The sequence below is a fragment of the Miniopterus schreibersii genome, assembly GCF_964146895.1.
Source record: "Miniopterus schreibersii genome assembly, chromosome: 12".
In the NCBI taxonomy this organism is placed as follows: Eukaryota; Metazoa; Chordata; class Mammalia; order Chiroptera; family Miniopteridae; genus Miniopterus; species Miniopterus schreibersii.
Genome location: NC_138112.1, coordinates 17,038,133 through 17,058,122, shown reverse-complemented (window position 1 = coordinate 17,058,122; position 19,990 = coordinate 17,038,133). Strand labels below are relative to the sequence as shown.

Sequence of the window (19,990 nt, the reverse complement as noted above, 5' to 3'; positions counted from 1 at the left end):
TTAACCCTAATCATAAGCTTTATTTTTATTATTTTATCTTAAGCTATATTTTTTCTTTAAGCCTGTTTTTAATCAACATACAGATCTTAGTTTATTTTTAAACATACTAGCTTTAAAAAATAAGTCATTTTTAGTTTATTTTTTAAAAAATTTAATAGAATTCAAATGTGGTCAACCAAGTTTCTTTAGCTCAAGCTATAATTACAAAACAAGTAAATTTCATTCTCTGAATGCAAGACTAATAAGACAAATTTGTGATTCTGGTTAATCTTCCTAAACACCTGGCAACTTTTGTAATCTAGTAAATTGGTTGATAAATGCAGAGATTAATATTCTTTTAAACACTCTAAGTAAATCACACACAGAATTATGTAGTGATTTTAAAATGTTTTACTACATGACAGAAAGCCAACTTATTCAAAATTGCACTTGTTTTTAGTTGTTCTTACACATTTTTAGAGATTCAAATTTCCTCACCCAGACAAAATCACCAGCACTCATTTGAAAAGTCAGGACTATGGCATATGCCACCAATTAAAGACACTCAGACTAATGGAGGCACAGGATTGAATGTGCCTTCTAGAGCCAAGTTCCTGTAGCTGGAATGGACTTTCGGGGATTGCCAGCTTTTATGAGCAAGGCTTTCTAAGCATTTCTCAATCCAGCAAGCAATGAAGAACCTTTCCCTAAGATGACCTGCCTCTCAGACTGCTTAAAGGGCTTTCCAGGTCCTAAGAATTTAATTGCTTTTGCAGGTAATTGTGAACAGTCTGCTACATGAAGGCCTAACAGTTATTACTGGCGCTGTGAACCTCTTGCTCAGACTGCAATTTCACTCCTTTTCTCTTTTATCGTGTGTCTTACCATGGTTACTATTTTTCTAGGGTTGTAATGACTCATAGGATATATCTGAACACTCGGCAATATCCCAGATTCAAGCACATGGTCCTGTTAAATTAAGAGCAGCATCATGTTTTCTTCCTAGCAACATGTCCAGAATTGTATTTGTTTCAGTTCAAAATTATATTCTGGTGATGGTGAGGTTCTCAGACCTCTTTCTTAAGTCTTGAATAAATCATGCAAGGTCATCATGCCGTGAGTTCAGAGCAGCTTATATCTTTCTGCCCGCCCCTTCCACACACCATTTCGCACACACTCATCCTGCTTATTGAGATCTCCCTTTCCCTTTTTCACCTTTGACTCCCCTCAGAAGTGGCATCATGTCAAGTTCAGTATGTAACTTCTCTTGCAATTGATATTTATAACCAGACCGGCTTTGATTCATTTGCCACCTTGAGAAGTGCTTTTCTGTAGCCTTGTCATTCAGATGGATTCTGTTCATCTTAAAATAATCTTGTTTTTCCTTTGGAGACTCAGTTTGGCATGGAATGTATGTTTTGAACTGCTGGAGACAATAATGAAGCTTAAAATGGTAAAATATAAAACTCAGGTAAAAATTTGTTTTGCGTGTCAGCCATTAAAAGTTGCCAAATGTCTGTGCTGAAAACCCTAAAAGCAACAGAGTAAGAACTGTCTAGTGTCCTGAAATAGGGCCATACTGTGATTATCCAGAGAACATATACCATGAAATGAAGAATAAAACTATGCTGTGACCCTAGAGGAATGAGTCTCTCTTTACAGGCCTAACATGGAAAAACCTCTCTACTTTGTGGTTACTCTTAATTTACTGTTTTCAGAGTAAAGATGCCATAAAAAACGTGTGTAATTTAATAGAGAAGGAAAGTTGGACTCATCTTAATGAAAAATGCATGAAGTAACAAAAATGAATATTGGTCAGTTATAGGATATCGAATCCACAGACACTTCTGGTTGTAAAATATGTCACCGTGTCCTTGTCTTGGAATTGTAAGACTTTGAGGATTGATTCATTTTGAGAATAGTAATGCCTGTCATCAATATTAAACAGATGATACTCGATTACGGTGAGAGCTAAACTGTTCCTCAGTCCATGCCATTGGGGATATTGTGTTAAAGGACAGCTTACTAATAGTTCATTATTCTGTATTTGAGATTATTCTTTCAAAAAAACAAATAAGCATTGTTGACACACCTTTCTGTCCCAATACTTCCATCTTGGGACTAATTGTTAACAGGGACTGGAGCAGTTGTCATTTTTTTGTAGTCTTTCTCTCCTTGGCTTTCTGCGTTGGAGGGTGCCCTGAGCCTTGTCCCCCCTCGAACATAAGTTCAATGTGTTGGCTTTTTGGCTGGTCTTTCTACGCTAGGTTTGGAGAAAGTGAGAATTGTGAAAGAAAAGGTTCTCATTGTCTCAGCAAGTCAGTTCAACAATATTCCATTGTGTGCCTATTTTTTTCATGGTATTGCAAATAGGAAAAAAAGAAGTCCTTTCAAATGGAGTGTCTGCCAATAAAAGTCATAATAAAAGTGTAATGACAGTCACCTAACATTCAGCCCTCATGTACAAAATCGAAGGGATTGGACCAGAAGACACTTTGAGAATTTCCCAACAGCTCTAAACGTCTGTCACTGTGTGTTTGGGTGACTGTCCGTGTGCGCCTAGGGAGTGTATCCCCCCAGCAAAAAAACAGAAAGATTCAGCGTGTTCTTCATGCCCTAGGCAATGGACGTCCCTCAGGAATGCTTTAGAGCTTCATACTGCTGATTGGATAGTTTAGTTCTGGAAGTTCTCAGACGTCCGTTGGTTCTCCCCCAGGCCCCTGGTCACATACATCACCAGAGACCCGGGAAGGGGGTCAGAGCACAGGGGCTCTTCAGGAGCAGAGCCAGGAAGGGGGAGCAGCCTGGGCGAGGGCCGGGGAGAGGTCCCTGCTCGTCCGTCAGGCAGAAGAGAAGGGGTCCTGTGGTTATCACAGACTCTAGTAAATGCACTCACTTCTCTCTCCTGTTTCTTTTGAGCCACATTGTGGTCTGGTTGTCTGTGACGAGGGCCTTTTAATCTGAAGTGGCAGATTACAAAAGTGAAGTAGAAATTAAAGACAAGTGTTGCTTTGTTTTGTGAGCCCTGAGAATGTACTGTAAGGCCAAGGAGATTATATCTGGAAGGACATGCTGGGGTTTTAATTACTGGGGAAGGTACAAGGACATTTGCTTTGTTAGTTGTATGGAAGACCATTCTTTTTTTTTTCTTTTTTTTTTCTTCCTCATGGCTGTTTGAATTCTGTTGAAATTAATAGCTTTTGTGCTGCCAAGCTGCCTATAGAAACTTTATTTGGTTTCAATAAAAGCTTTAGCCCTGAACAGTTTCCGGGGGAAGAGGGGGGGACACACGCAATGTTTACACTTAGCCTGCCTTCTGCTTCTACCCCTGAAGGCCAAGTATCGTTACTGTCATAGGATTATAGTTCCTGGGGATTTGGTGGTAGTTGTATTCTGCGTATCCCTCTGGTCCTCTCTGTAACGGGGACATCCAGGGCTGGGGCAGAGGCCCTGGTAAGGAGTTGATTAAAGTAGCTCCTGTTAGCTGATCAGCTCTAACCCTCATGGAAGCCATCGGAGAGGGTCCTTGAGCAAGCCAGGTGCAAACCAGCAGCTACCAAGCATTTTTGGCTGTGTGCTCCGGCCGGGCATTGAGCCCTGAGTCAGCAGCCCGCACTTCTCCTTCCTCTGCTGTTGCAGCTGGAGTGCCTTGCCTTCCACTAAATGAGAATTGTGGTCAATTGTAACTCTTTAATTGTGTGAGGTGTGATTTGATTTATTAAGAACACTTTCCATTGACATTTCATCTGAACACTAAGGAGTTCCTAGTTGTTTTTTTAATCCTCACTGGAGGACATTTTTCCCATTGATTTTTCTTCTAGAGAGAATGGAGGGGAGGGATTGGGGGTGGGGGAAGAGAGAGAGAGAGAAACATGGATGTGAGAGAGACACATCAGTTGGCTGCCTCCCGCATGCGCCCCTCCCGGGGCTGAGAATCAAACCCAAGACCCTTCGGTCGGAAGGCCTGCGCTGTAACCACTGAGCCAGCCCGGCCAGGGCTAGTTTTTCTTTTTTAGGCTCTAGAGAATGTATTTGCATTAAATTCTCATTAGCACTGATGGTGAGTCTGGTAACCCCTTTGTGGCTTTGGAAGGTTGCTCGTTTTCCTTGATCAACTTGCATTTGCCCCTGGCATCCCTCAGGAACACCACCCTGTGTGACTGTCCTTATGTCTGTCACTGGGCGATGGAATGTGCAATAGCCTGCTTAAGCCCTGTTGCCCTCTTCTCAGACCTTCGCAGAAAGTTCTGGGTGAGTGAGTGAGAGTGAAGGCGCTGCTGGTGGATGGTAGTTTGCAAGGCAACCATGAATGGGCAGGGCCACTACTGCCCTTTGCTGCCTTTTTATATGAATTGATAAGTCAGTAGCTGAAAAAAGTGAATGCATTCCAGTTAAGCAAGGAAAAGTTAATTGTGTGGCATTGCCTTTATTTAATTCAGTCCTTTTTGTCCCAGAAAACTATGTTATTACATTATTAAATCGGAACAGGACAGCCTATGCTCTGGTAACAGATGATCCTCAAATCTCAGACACTTACCACAGGGAAGGTTCATTTCCTCGCCGTGATGAATGTCCATTCAGGTCAGCAGTGGCTCCAGATTTTACACGTGGTGTTCACTCTGGAACCCAAGCTCATGGCCTCTCTGTGTATCATGGTTGATCTTGTGCCAGAGGGAAAGAGAACCTGGCAAGCTGCATACTGCTTCTTAGTGTCTGCTGGATAATGATGTTTGTCACTTCCATTCATATTTTGTTGGCTAGTGCATAGCACATAGGCAAGCTGTCTTTGAGGGAGCTGAAAAATGTAATCCTCCTGTAGGAAGGGACAACATATATGGGTGGACAGTAATTACAACTTCAGTGGGTTTAGTTTCAGTGAGAGGATGTGTTTGTTCATTGTGATTTGTTGAAGTAAAATCGGAGTATAGGGACATTTCTTAACATACAACTTACTTTGTCAGTGGCCAGCTAGATTCACAGGGCCCAAATGGGTTATGCCTGACCTGTGTTTGTTTGAAGAAACAGATCATTGCACCTGGCTAGCATGGCTCAACAGTTGAGCATCAACTTAGGATCCAGGAGATTGGGTTGGATTCCTGGTCAGGGCACATGCCCGGGTTGTGGGCTTGATCCCCAGTCGGGGGTGTGCAGGAGGCAGCTGATCAATGACTCTCTCATCATTGATGTTTCTATCTCTCTCCCTCCCTCTCCCTTCCTTTCTTTGAAGTCAATAAAGACATTTAAAAAAAAACAAACTCATTTGCTCTAGCCCCAAATATTTTTAAAATAAGTAATATATATGCCTCTTTGAAAAATAACACTCCTCGCAGACAGGTCCCCAAGCCCCAGTGACTGCAGCTGTGCCCAGAAAATACCTTGCTCATGTAATTTACATATGTAGGTGTTTCTATTCTCCCATAGCCAATACTTTTATAGCATTTACTGTATTCCAAGCACTGCTCTAGGAGTTGTGCAGATGTTAATGTATTTCATTTGTGAATTGTCCTCTGAAGAAGATACTGCTGTTATCCTTACTGTATAGAAGAGGAAACTGAGGCACAGAAATTAGAACTATGCCTACTAACACAACTAAGTGGGAGAGTAGCTACTGTCTCTTTCATCTGGTTAGAACTAATGACTGACATCTTTCATCATTTCTTCTGTTTTCATTCATACAGCCCTGATGTGTGGACAGGTGAACATGGAGAAGGAGACTAGCGTTTACTTAGATTAGTTCCATTGGTAGTAGCGCTGAAGGTGCTTCATGTGGTTTTATCTTTATCTTACTACAAACATTTAACGTATCTTATTATTTCCCTAATTTTATGAAGGAAAGAGCTAGAGTCCATAAAAGTTAGTAGGCACACTCCCATTCGTACACTAAACCAGTAAACCAGGTTTGCTGGTTTCCAAACAGAAAAAGCGGGGTCCTATCTCTATATCATAGAACCTCCCTATACTCTCCCAGGCAATAGCAAAAGTCATTCGAAAGAAACAAAAAAGAAATGCATGGTTATTTTGGCCAACATATGATATTCTTCCACGTCTCTAAGTTGATGAGTAGCGTTTCCTTGACTCAAGTGAGTAGAGCTTAAGCACAAAACCCATGGGACACATCAGGATGGCAGCACCCATGGAACGACCTGGCAGCCAGACCGAATGTAAGATTGTGTTCTTCATAATAAGCCTGTCATATTTGTATGTTAGACCACGCCGGGGGGACTACTGCTGAAAAGCCCAGTGTACCTTCAAGATACAGCCTTGTTATTGCTTATTTTTCTCAAAATGGATATTCAGATTCTATTTTTATATATCACAGTTATCTTCACTCATTGTGCCATGGGCACGTTTCATTGAAATTTTTTAAAAAAATTTTTTTTCTCTTTTAAACTTATTTTATTGAAAAGTTGAAAAATGTGACCTCAAGAACCAAAAATATAAATGTCAGGAACTTGAAGTTTTAATTGATACAAAAATGCTAGTGTATTGTTTTTACCTAAGATTATATTTTTGGGCTAAGCGTTTATTGTTAAAAATGAGAATTAATAATTGAGCCCTCATTTCTTTATTCATTTTATATTGGCTCCTCACCTCTCCATTCACTTGTTTTCCTGTGTCCAATAACTACTTAAAATTTTTTTGAATATATAAAATGCTGAGCATTTTGGGTTGGAAAGAAGCAATCACTTCTTGATGTCCAAAGGAGCTCCACACTCATGTAGGTCGTCAACTCTGACAAGATGCTCGTTTCACAGCCATTCATTCTTGTGTGTTGCATTCACCCGAAGCATTCACTGAGCTCTGTTCACTTGACCCCTGTGGGCACTGAGGGCACAAATAAATGAGCCGATTCCTGTTGGTGACAACACGTATTTTAGTTTTGGCATTTTTACATTTTTTTAATTGTTGATTTTTTTTTTTTTTAATTTTGAAAGAAGTAACTTTATTTTTAAAAGTATTAGATAGTTCCAAAGCCCACTGAATAAAAATCATCATTTTTATCATTGTCCCCTTTTACTTGCAGTTTGCATGTAACAAAGTTAAGAGCTCTTTCCTAGGGAAAAAAAATACCCTCGAATTACTACATTTTAAGAAATTGGGTCAAATCATATGGTACTTGTCTTTCTCTGACTGGCTTATTTCACTTAGCATAATGTTCTCCGATCCACTCATGCTGTCACAAAGGGTAACAAACTGAGCTAACAAGCAAAATAGAGACAGGCTCATAGACAGAGTTCAGGCAGACAGCTCTGGGGGGTGGGGGTGGGGGTGGGGGTGAGGAGGGTGTGGAAGGATTGAGCAAAAAAGGGGAAAAAAAAGAATTTCCAGACACAGACTACAGCCTGGTGATTGCAGGGGGTAGTGTGGAGGTGGGACAGGGTATAGGAGTGATAAATTGTGATGGGGAAAAAAATAAAAAATAAATAAAAAGTAGAAAACTAAAACAGAAATTAGGTCATATCATCCTGTAGATTACTTTTTTCACCTAACAACACATAGGAAACATCCTTTTGGGTCAGTACCTCTGGTTTTTTGGGGGCCACGCTTTTCTCAAACCTTTCAGTTAATTCGGTTTCAGTGGTTTTCAAAGTGTTGGATTGTGTGTCGGATTTCTTCAAGTTTTTTGTCTATAGCTGGCACCCCTTCTTGATTTTTTTTAGCATAATTTTTTAACATATACTTTTGTTGTTTTGGATCCGTGTTGAATTACATGAATGTGTTTAATCTGTCATCTTTAAGTAGAAGCCAGTTTTAATTTTTTATTAGTTCGACTTGCTTTCATATGTTATTTGGTAACACTAAGAAATACCCTATCTCTGCCACATATGATGAAAATTTTCATTGTAGTACAAAAAATTTTGAGTTTTCCTTCTGTTACTTAGTATTATTAAATTATTTCTGTTTAAACAAGTAATCTAATTTGATCAGGCCCCAAAACCTTTAAAAAAAATAAACTAATTTAAAGAAAATCTGGCATAAAGCAATGAAAATAAATTGCTATTTCACAATGTAATAATCATCTTTGGGAGATTTTTAGTGGACTGAGGTTATTTTGAGTTATTTTGAATATGCTACAAAATGCAATAGAAAGATCATGGGACTTGGAATCAAGAGACTTAAGTTAGAATCCTGGCTCTAGAGCTTAGAACAAAGAAAATGAAGTTACCAGCAACCCAAGGAATCATTTTAAGATTAAAGCTTTCTCTCTACCTCATAATGTTGTTTGGGAATCCCATGGGAAAGCGTATGTGACTAGCTTTGTAATATAGTTATTAATACGCAATAAAAGTTTATTCTTATTGCATTTGCTTTTATCAACTATAAAAACGTAGCAAAGGATATTGCTAATCTTAGGAAAAATGGAAGGGATCCATGTAACATATTTACTTTCTGGAAGGATATGTGTTTCTAATGAATCAAGTTCCTGTAATAACATTGGTGAGTGTGAACCACCCTCCTCAACTTCTACCACATATAAAAATTCAGATTCCATCAGAACTACCATTAAATCATAAAACAACAGAGCCCAATGAAGGGGGGATGTAAGTTCAGCATGAACACTTAATATGATTTTCTTTTATTTTCAGTGTACTTAAATGAAGCAGGGTTCAACTTTGTGAGAAAATGCATTCAAGCTGTGGAAACAAGAGGTCAGTGCACCTGACGACTGTATGGCTAATGTAGTGTGGTCCATTCTTACATAAAAATGCTTGGAAAAGGAGAATATATGTAACCGTTAGCATGGGATTAATTTTAAGAGCTATATGAGTATATAAATTACATGCATACATAAATAGTTATACTTTGAACTCTGGTTTACCAAACATGCTTGCTCTTAGTGACATTTCCCAAAATAGCCTCCATTTCTTCTTGGTGGACCCTGGAGGTCAGAAAGATTCCTAAGTAGCTTGTCTTCAGCCCTTCCTGCCCTACATGACTTCCTTCAGTGAGTTGTCACTGTCTCGATTTCACCCCCTTTCCTCACTCTAGCCGTGACCTCTGTCCTGAGGTCTCCTTCTAGTGGTCCGTTACACAATCACACTTCCAGGAAAACTTGTCTAAAGCAAAACTCGTATTAAGCTTTGGAGTTCTCTGAACTTAGATTCAAATTTTGGTGCTGCCACTTAGAAGTTTTGAGAAGTTAAGTAGGTTTCTTAAATTCTCCGAATCTGTTTCCTCTCCATAAAAGAGAAGATTTAAATGGCACAAACCTGTTCTACATGCAGAAAAGTCCATGACTGAAGAAATAGATGAGCAATGCGACTGCATAGTCATATTCAGATATGAATAGGTGGGTGTGCTTTGCTGCTGTGAAGATCTTCAGAGACAGTCAAATCGCTGTTCAGTGTCTGCTCTGAGAAATAGATGTCTGGTGGGCATTTCCAGGGTAGGCTGGCTAAAGTGAGGCTACACAATTGGATAAGTAGCTTTCAAATTCCGTGCAGGCATGTCCCTGAGCTTTTAACATCCTGTACTTGGGAAGCTGTGTCTCAAGCTGTTTTCTTGTAATTTTTTTTCCTTCCCGTCAGGCATCACAATTTTAGGCCTCTACCGAATCGGAGGAGTGAACTCCAAAGTTCAGAAGCTCATGAACACCACATTTTGTAAGTTTTGGATGAAGCGGTTACTTAATTAATTTTTGTATTCTTGTAGATAATCCAAACCATGGGCTTGTGTGGTTTTTCTTGTTGTTGTTTGTTTGAGGTGTAGCCTATTGCTTATCCTTGAGTATTTTCATGTCATATTTAAAATTAATATTTGTATTTAGTTTTCGGTGTTCATTTATAATAGATGAACAATCAGAATTTGAGAGGGGACCTTTTAGTAGCGCTGGACCTTTTCTCCAGTGTCCTTTGATCAGCTGGAGGCACAGTGAGAGTATGGACGCTGGGTTCAGATTGCCTGCGTGGAATCCTAGCTCCTCCACTTAAAAGCTTTGTGATCTTGGGTGATCTGCTTAACCTTGCGGTGCCTCAGCCCCCTGGCTTATAAAATGCGGATGATAGCAGTGCCTGCTTCACTAAGCATTGCGAGGACTGGACATTTCCATCCATGTGAAATGCTTAGAAGCATGGCCAGCCCGCGGCGCAGGCTCTGTGATGTGAGCAGTGAGCGGTAATTTGCTTTGGGAAACTGATTCCACAAGAAGCCTTTGAGGTTTAGTGACTCTTTCTTTGACCTACTCACTTTAGTACCTGTTCTCTTAGTGGTGCGAGTGGTATTTTGGATTGAACGATTGAAGCCTTTTATTTTTATTCTTTTTAGCTCCCAAGTCCCCTCCTGATATGGATATCGATATTGAACTGTGGGATAATAAAACAATCACAAGCGGACTGAAAAACTACCTCAGGTGAGTGGGCTTTGAGCCCGGGCACTGTGCCCGTCACCTCTCGCTGTTCTGGCAAAAAGTCACCTGGTGTCTCCCTGGGGCCCCGCGTGTGAGCCCCACTCCCCAGCTCGGCCCTTCGCTGAAGGTGAGAGCGCAGGGGGAATGTGTGTATTTACTGTTCGGGAACTTATCCTTGATTTCTCAAATATAGATTTAACAGGCTGCAGTATTTTATGAATACTGATTTCTGTTTCATGTTCAATTTGACCTTTTTAAAAATATGTATATATTTCTGTATTGATTTCAGAGAGGAAGGGAGAGGGAGAGAGAGAAACATCAATGATGAGAGAGTGTCATTGATCGGCCACCCCCTGCACGCCCCTCGCTGGGGGTTGAGCCCACAACTCCAGCATGTGCTCTGACCAAAAAATCGAGCCTCGATCTCATGGGTCCTAGGTTGATGCTCAACTGCTGAGCCATGCCGGCTGGGCTGATAATAATTTCAAATGGGGTTCACATGTATTTTTAAAAAAATAAGTTGAAATTGAAAGTGATTCTTCTTAAACTGTTATCCCCTTGTCTGAGCGGAGTTTTGCTCACAAAGGGAAAAAATTGTCTCGCGGCCTCCCTTTTGAATTAATTGTGGCAAGAAGTGCTAAGGGGCATTGGGGTCCCTGAGGTCTGCATTTTAGCACCGCCTGGAGCCCTCCCGACTAGGACTTGATCATGCAGCCTCAGCACCCAGTTCTTAAGAAGCACCGAAAGTTCAGGGACATGAAAAGGTTCTGCCATTCTAAAGCATGCTTGCTTCTCTTGTAGGTGCCTTGCAGAACCACTGATGACTTACAAGTTACACAAAGATTTTATTGTTGCTGTTAGTAAGTATGCTTCCACTGATGCAGTTTTATGCTCTATTACTTAGAGGGATAAGTTTAAACCAGCTAGTTAAGATGTCCCTACATATGGCTTAAGAAATTGTCAATGTGATACTTAATAGCTTACAACATGGTTTATTAACAAATAAATTGCAGGACGAACTAAAATATTCTGTCATTTAATAGAAGACCCCATTGGGGTGACATTCTGGTGTGATTAGAAAGAGCTGTGAGGAATTATTCCAATTATATTTTACTTGATGGATGGGTGTCAGTTCGTTACAAGAGTAACTTTGTGGTTAAATAGGTAAGACTACAAATATGTACAGTCAGTTATGTCACTACCATACACATGCTCACAGACTGGATTTCTGAATCTGGAGAAAAAAGTCAGATATTTTTGGTAGGTAACAGTCATTTCCATTAACCCTTTCCCCCATATTATATTTACAGCATTGATGATCACATATCTTTAGATCTGTGAGTGTTAAAATGTGATGTGAATACATAGGATTAATCCAGAATTTGAGAGGAGGTAGGGAGTGGGGGTGTCTGTGAGAAGCACGTAACCTGAGAAGTTAGAAAGATGTACTTTGAAAACACTGGGATCTGAGTGCCAGGGCGCCATCTGAGCCCATCACAACACGCTATAACAATTAGGAGTTGGCATTTCATTGTTAAAACGTATGAGGTGTGACTGTAACAGTTATTTTTCACAATCCAAGAAAGAAATCAGCTGCATTATTTTATTGCCACACATTGTAATGCTACAGGAAACGTCTGCTGATAAAAGTGTCAGATAAAGTTGAGTAACCTTGGTTTTTAGTCCAGCCTACCTGACTGACCACATGACCTTCTGAATAGATAGATACTAATGTGCTCCCGAGCTTTCTCCTGAAAACTCTCTACTCAACACTGTCATCATAAAAATCTGTCTTTGCAGGATATATAAGATCTTAGCAAATACAGAATACGAACTCTCATTTTATTGATTAAGAAGTCAGGATCCAGACTGGGCAAAAAGGCATTGTCTAAGGACACTAGTAAAGTCATGGCAATACCAGGGTTACAAGCCAGTTTGTTACACTCTTAATCCCAAACTTTTTCTTATAAAAATTTTGTTTTATAACAAATGGCATTTGAACCACTTAGCTAAAATGATTCAATGAGCTGGTGATCTTGATACAAACATCTCATTGCAAGACTTTTTTTCTACACTTCTTCTCTGACAAATAATGATCATATTACTCACTACCGTGATCATTAATATGCGCTCTTATCAGTAAGACTTCATCTTTTGTCTGGGTCAAGGATAATCCTATTTTCTAGATGTTAAGCTAATAAAATTAGGTGTTCTTTGGTTTCAAGCCACAGAAATCCAGCTCAGAAAAAAGGGGACGCTATTTAGAAAGAAGAGGTGTCTCACAGAATTCCTTAGCAGACGAGGGGTCAGGCCTTCCGTGGGTCTGCAGTCAGGAATCACAGCGTTGGGAATTGACGTTTCTCTCCCACCCTATTTGGAAGGTTGCTCATCTCTGTTCTTGGCTGCAGACCTGCCTCATTCCTGTCTCCCTTGTCAGTCAGATTTTCTTGGGCGAGAGCACATTTGTTCATGGCAGCCCTGGTTTTACATGGCCTGCCTTTCCACATATCCAGCAGTCAGATCAGCTTTGGTGACTTCATTTCAACTCCTGGGAGAGAGCTCGTGTTTGGCCCAGCCTTTTCTCACTCCAAATATGTGTCCCTGGAAGAAACAGTGGTCCTATCCTAGAAGCCCTATTGGTTGGGCACTTTCCAGAGAAAGGGCTTGGTAGGGTAGGCAGTCACCCCCGAATTTGTTTATTGCTGTAAACGAATGTTAAATAGATTCCTTATTCTGAAGGGTTAAGCGTTTTTCTAGCAGACAGGTTTTCATCGTTGCTTTGGCCTGGCAGACAAGATTTGCTGTGGATGATTTTTCACTTTTCAGATTTACTATTGTTAGCGTGGGCTCAAAATGGACTAGGGCTCTGTTTGCACAATAATTCTGACCCCTCAGAAAAAGAACTGGTTATTTTTGAATCTGTAAAATTTGGAAAGGGATGCTTGCTTCCTCTGTCTGATGGAGTCACTGGAGGTCTCAGATTGATAGTGTGTCATAGTGCCTGACACGTTAGGCAGTCTGTAACAATCGCTGTGATCACTAACATCACTAAAGGTTTGATTCTGTCCTTGTGTAGCAAAACCAAAGCAAGTGATGAGTTCCAGTCATATGGTTGTGTACAGTTTGTGGCTAAGAGCACAGGCCTGGATTAGAGAGACCTGGGTTGATTAACTTCTTTCCTCGCTAACTTCATGGCCATGGACAAGTTGCTGAGCCTGTCTCAGCCTTAGGGAATGATAGGTGATAATACCATGTGGAGCATTGCTTTTAAGACATGAAGGGGTGGGTGTGGTTATGATGATGATTTTTTGTTATTGATCCTCATGCGAGAATATTTTTTCCATTGATTTTTAGAGAGAGTGGAGGGGGGAGAGAAAGAGGGAGAAACATGGACATTAGAGAGACACATGGATTGGTTGCCTCCCACACTCCCCCCGATGGGGGCCAGAGATCAAACCTGCAACCCAGGTATGTGCCCTTGACTGGGAATTGAACTCATGACCCTTTGGTATGTGAGCCGATGCTCTAACCACTGAGAAACACCAGCCAGAGCTAATAACTTTTATGTACACACTTGAATGTAATTAAAACTTGAGATCTGCAACCTTTTTTACGTTACAGAATCTGATGACCAAAACTACCGGGTGGAGGCTGTACACGCATTGGTGCACAAATTGCCGGAGAAAAACAGAGAGATGCTGGACATCTTAATAAAGCACCTGGTCAAGTAATTCTCTGACTTAATATTGTTCACTTAACTACTATTCAACTGTTAAAGTTAACCTTGTTCTTCTTAAAGTGTATGATGGTGCTGTAATGAGAGTCCACAGGGTGTGCTTTAAAAATGAGTGCCAATTTATTTTTAAGATATAGCTATAGGTACATGTATATGTATCTGTGTATATTTACAATGTGAAAATAATTATATCCTTTGCAACTGTGAAGCTAATGATGGAAAACTTAAATATCAACTTAGAAATATATGTAGAAGTATATAGTTCCCCCCCCCCCCCCGCAATTCTTTTAGATACATTGTAAGCCCTAAGTTTGAAGACTAGTTCTCCATATTACCAGGGTCAACAGGTTCTGCCAAGTCAAACTCCCATTTTAATATTAGTTTCTTCTTTGGATTCATAGTATCTCTTGGTCTCTGAAGATTTTCCTGACTCTGTTGTTAGTTCATTGATGTATTTAAAAGTCTCCATAGATAGATGTTATAGTAGTCAAGGTTCTCCAGAGAAACAGAATGAATAGGATATTTGGTGTATGTATATGCCATATACATATACACATATATACATGTATGTATATGCATATATGTATATGAGAGTAATTGATCGAATGCAAGGAATTGGCTTACATGATTGGGAGGCTGGTAATCCTGAAATCTGCAGGGTGGGCTTGCAGGCTGGAGACTCGGGGAAGAGTGGATGTTGCAGCTGGAATCGAAGGCAGCCCAGAGACAGAATTTCCTCTTTCTCAGGGGACGCTAGTCTTTTTCTCTTAAGACCTTCAACTGATTAGATGAGGCCCACCCAAATTATGGAAGGTAATCTGCTTTATTCAAAATCTGCTGATTTAAATGTTAATCTTATATTAAAAAAAAAAAAAAGCCTCCACAGAAACATCCAGAATTATATTTGACCAAATATGTGGGTACTGTGGTGTAGCAAAAAATTTGACCGTAAAATTAACAAATTAACCATGACATATCTATCTAGAAATTGAGACACACACACACTCTCTTAAGCCAGAAGCTTATTTGCCATGCTGCTGGAAACAGAAGTCTAAATTCAGATTTTAAACTTACTTCAGAATTCCCTTACTGTTTATTTTATTTTATTTCATTTTCTTATTTATTTTTATTATTTTTCCCCCACCACCATTTGTCCCCAATATACCCTCTCCCACCTCCTGCCCCCGCCACCACAGTCACCACACTGTAGTCTGTGCCCATGAGTTCTTTCTCTTTTTTTTTGCTCAGTCTCCTTACCCGCCCCCCACCAGATCTGTCTACATGCTCTCTATGAGTCTGTCTCTCTTTTTCTTTTCAGTTCAGTTTGTTCATTAGATTCCACATATGAGTGAAATCATATGGTACTTGTCTTTCTCTGACTGGCTTATTTCACTTAGTATAATGTTCTCCATGTTGCTGCAGAGACCGTTTCTTTTAAATAGACATTTTCTATGTTAATAAATACCATGATTCACAATCAGATGATTAATCCTTTCCTTGTTTGCTGAAGTAGTAACCCAATTTATGCTCATTTTAGCCATGCACATTTGAAATAACATTACATAACATATTAATAACTCTCAACATGCAGGCTTTGAGATAATATGAATTTCCCCCATAGGAATCCACTCCAAATGGCCTCATTTCAAGTTCGTTAACTACTACCCGTGGCAATACCTTTTTTAGCTAATGAACAAGGACCCATCCTTGGTCTGAATTAGTCTTGAATTATGTTTTTGAATTGTGTGTAACTGCCTTATGAAATTTAACCACACTGCATTTATTGAGCATTCTCTTGTTGTAGTCAGGCTATTTTTGTAGTAAAGACTTATTAAATGTGCTTTTAAAAGTGACATGAATGTTCCATAAAAATGTTCTTGCTTAATTATCCGGAATATTAGATGAACACAAGCTTCACCCTTAATTTGAATGTGTGTTGTTTTGATACAGGGACTAGCAGGGCAGAGCTGGCCATGGAAGGGTGCTTAAAATTCTCTTGCTCATCCATCACCACCATTCCTGGCTCTTTTTTTTTTCTCTGTTGTTTGTTTACCGACTTTTTGAAACTACTTTTGTAAAGTCTTTATTTTTTTTTTAAATTTATTCTATTAAAAATCAACAACAGTCAACCCATTTTCCCCACCCATGACCCCGAATCCTCTTACAACCACCAGTCTGTTCTCTATATCTGTGATCTTTTTTTTCATTCGTTCTTTAAGATCACACAGATGAGGGAGATCATATGGCATTTGTCTTTCTCTGTCTGACTTGTTTCATTTTTTAGCATAATGTCCTTGAGGCCCCTCCATATTGTCACAGATGGCAAAATTTCATTCTTCTTTTATGTCTCAATAGTATTCCATTGTTTATACATATCACAGTTTCTTTTTTCATTCATCCATCAATGGACACAGGTTGTTTTCATGTCTTGGCTATTGTAGGTAGTGTACAATGAATATAGGAGTGCATGTATCTTTTCCAGTTAGTGTTTTTTTTTGCATGGTGGAATATGTGCCCTAATGACTTAGGTACACTAAAAGCAACTAATAACAATAATGACTTAAGTAAACTGTAAACAACTAATAACACTCTTGGTCCCTGGCAACCTTATGTAGCTAAAAAAAAGAGAGAATTTAAGACCTGTGACCTGGGTTAGTCACTGGCCTAAAGAAACAACTTATTGACTAATGCCAAATCTCCATTAATTAGCTCTGAGACATAGTACAAATCATTGCTTCCTTTCTGAGAATCCTTTTCTTTGTCTTAAAACAAGGTCATCTGTGGTCTCTTCTTTGACTTTTAAATATTCAAAAGTACAAAATGATGTCTGTTACTTACAGGAGTTGAGAGAATGAGGGGCAGAAATGGGTGAAATGTAGGTGATAATGGCCTCTATTAACTCACTGTAGGCCAGCACGGATGCTTTCCCATTTCCTCGTCTTACTGTTTGCCAGTAGAAGGAAAATTCAGTGAAGAGTAAATTGGTCATCAGAATATTCCATCTCTTGAGCAATAAAGTCACCAACTCTCCTTTTCAAAATAGAGCCATTTTTTAGGGTTTCTAAATTTATTCCCAGTTAATTTAATATTAATCATTGTCCAGTTTACTTACACTACCATCAACTTTTACATTTTAGCAATAGTGCCTAAAACCAATTCAATTACAGGAAGAATATTATTTTGAGATTATATTTTACTTAATTTAACTCATTATTTAATTTCCCCAACCCTATAAGGGTTGTTATACTTAGTAGATGAGGAAACTGAAGCCTAAAGGCATTAAATAACTTGGCTAACTACACCCACTAACAAGTTGGATGGATCCAAGCTTTCATTCCAGACAGACACTCTGCCTTTCCATACCTACTCTCTTAGTATATTCTCTAATACATTAAACAACCAATAGATAATATTTAGTTATATTAAGAAGGAAGCTTGGAATGAACTCTTCTTACTCTAACCAAGAGTCTACTTAAATAGTGCTCTCTTGGGTCCTGGGGAAATTTCAGTCAATGGGACAGTTACTGTGCTGGGAATTGCATGGGTAACCCAACATCTTACATTCCTCATAAAATTTTACATTTGGTTTTAGGATGTAGTTAGTGATGCATACTCAGATATAAACATAATCTTGTGTTGTGCTCCTTCCTAGAACTTTACCTCCTAAAAACCTGGCTGGGAGTAACAAAGAAAAGGTAGTGGTTAACCTAGGAGATTGGTCAAATGGGTGAGGTTTCCTCTTAAGAATATATCCAGTTTTCAAATTAGTTAATTGGTCATAGTCATTTTTTCATAGTTACCGAGATTACTTTGATAAGGTCAATAATGTCAGGTTTTCTGTTTCATTTCCATTTTCAAGCCAGCATGGATGCTTTCCCATTTTCTCTTCTTACTCTGCTTAGCACGGGGCCCAGCACTAGGGAAGCACTCAGAGAAGCTTCGGGAGGGAGGGAAGGAAGGAGGGAGGGAGGGAGGGAGGGAGGGAGGGAGGGAGGGAGGGAGGGAGGGAGGGAGGGAGGGAGGGAGATGCATTGGCCAGTTGTCTTATGTGGGGAGCTCAAAGAAACCTTTGACTTGCATTCAGGAGACCTGAGTTGAAATAGCATCTCTGTCCCTAATTTGCTGTGACCTGGAGCACATCATTTTTACTTTAGGAGCCTTGGTTTTTTTCACCTGTAAATAGGAAAATTGAATTCCTCCAAGGATTAAATGCAATAATAACTCAAAGTGCCTTGCAGTAGGTTTTCAATAATATGTTTGCTGAATCGAAAGAAAATTACAACCAGTCTACTCTAAACCATCTGTTCTAGAAGAAGTATGGTATTGTAGAAAATACCGAAGAACTGATACATAATCTGTCTCTCTAGGGTGATTGCACTCATTTTAGGAAATTAGGATTTCATTTTTCTTCAATATATGAACCTTTGTAATTATGTTTTACTTTTGCTGTTAACTTTTTATATCATTTTAGGCTATACTCATTAATGCCAATCTGGAGTGACTGAACCTGATTATTTGGAAAAATTAGCCTCTAATGGAATGTTTTACATTTTACTTATGTCAGAAATTTGGTAGATGAGAACATTTTATAATTACTGAACATTTAACTTAAGATATTTTTGTTGGTCTTATTTGCAGAGTATCACTACATAGCCAACAAAATCTCATGACTGTCTCAAACCTTGGTGTCATATTTGGCCCGACTCTTATGAGAGCACAGGAAGAAACTGTGGCTGCTATGATGAATATTAAGTTTCAGAATATTGTGGTCGAGATCCTGATAGAGCACTATGAAAAGGTAGGCTGACTTTTCATGTGGAAGTGTCAGATTTTGTATCTTGCATTCGTATCATCTTGATTTTCCATTTGTACCATCTGTGAACTTCACACTGTGATCTCAGATTCCTAGAGGGGCAGTCTTATAAATTTTATATAAATCAGTTCTTGTGAGGACTTTGATTTTCTTTTTTCTTGTTCAGTTTCCAAATCCTCCCCAAAAACCCTCTGGGCAGATGGTTTCCTTTCCTTCTCCATCATTTACCTTTCAAGATTTTCTTTTGTAGCATTTATTATAATCAGTTTTTTGCTCACATTCAGAGAATACTTTAGAATGACTTTGTGGTTAAGTCTATTTTAATCTTTTAATCTCTCTGGAATCAGACTCTTAATTATACAGCAGAGGCGATATTCTAAATAAAATCAAAAGCAAAAATTCAGGAACAGAGTCTTGAAGTACTCTCTATATCCAGTCCCTCAGGAGGTTACTTTATAAGAGTGAGCTCTTAGAATAACTATGGAAATTGGAAGTTGGGAAAGCCAGATTGATTGGCTTATTACCCAGGTCGACCACTGCAGGTCTAAACATTCTGTGATGCCTTTTCATCTGATCTAGTCCTGGTGAGAGGGTGACTGCGCCTGTCTTCTTCCTGGGTCCCCTCCCTGCGCCTGTGGAGGAATGTCCTAATGCCCACCAAGGCGAAAGCTTCCTCGCGCCCGAAGAGCACGGGGCTGCATCCTGTAGCCGTGCTCAGACCTCGCCCTGCAGCTCCTCACATTTCTTGACAGTTCAGAACCAACAGCACAGCAGCACCTTCTCCTAAGAAACAAGGGGCCCATTCTGCTGGGGAAATGATACAGGATGAACCTCTTCCCAGAGGCTGTGTTCAGCATGAAGGGAGAAAGAATATCACCATATAAAGGATCAGTGTGTCTCAGCACCAACATTTGTTCCTATTTGAAAGGTGTCTTAAAAGCAGTGGGAAATCTGAATGTCACTGTTGGGGAATGAGGGAGCGTAAAAAGGAAAAACCAGAGAAGAAACATTACTCAGTGTAAATGGAAAAGAAAGTTGTAATCATTCTGGGATTTGATTTTATTTGTTTGTTTATTTTTGGTATCAAGCATCTCTTGCATACAACTCATTAAGT

The 19,990-nt window shown here is 39.5% G+C and overlaps 1 protein-coding gene across 1 annotated transcript in view; it reads left to right on the top strand.

The window, feature by feature from the left end:
• The window catches only part of ARHGAP42 (Rho GTPase activating protein 42), a 221,783-nt gene that overhangs the window by 191,178 nt on the left and 10,615 nt on the right, over positions 1–19,990 (top strand). Inside the window, exons 13-18 of the mRNA XM_081155734.1 lie at positions 8,568–8,630; positions 9,510–9,584; positions 10,246–10,330; positions 11,129–11,187; positions 13,949–14,054; positions 18,702–18,861. Of these exons, the coding sequence (XP_081011860.1) occupies positions 8,568–8,630; positions 9,510–9,584; positions 10,246–10,330; positions 11,129–11,187; positions 13,949–14,054; positions 18,702–18,861 (548 nt within the window). The remainder of the gene's footprint in view (positions 1–8,567; positions 8,631–9,509; positions 9,585–10,245; positions 10,331–11,128; positions 11,188–13,948; positions 14,055–18,701; positions 18,862–19,990) is intronic.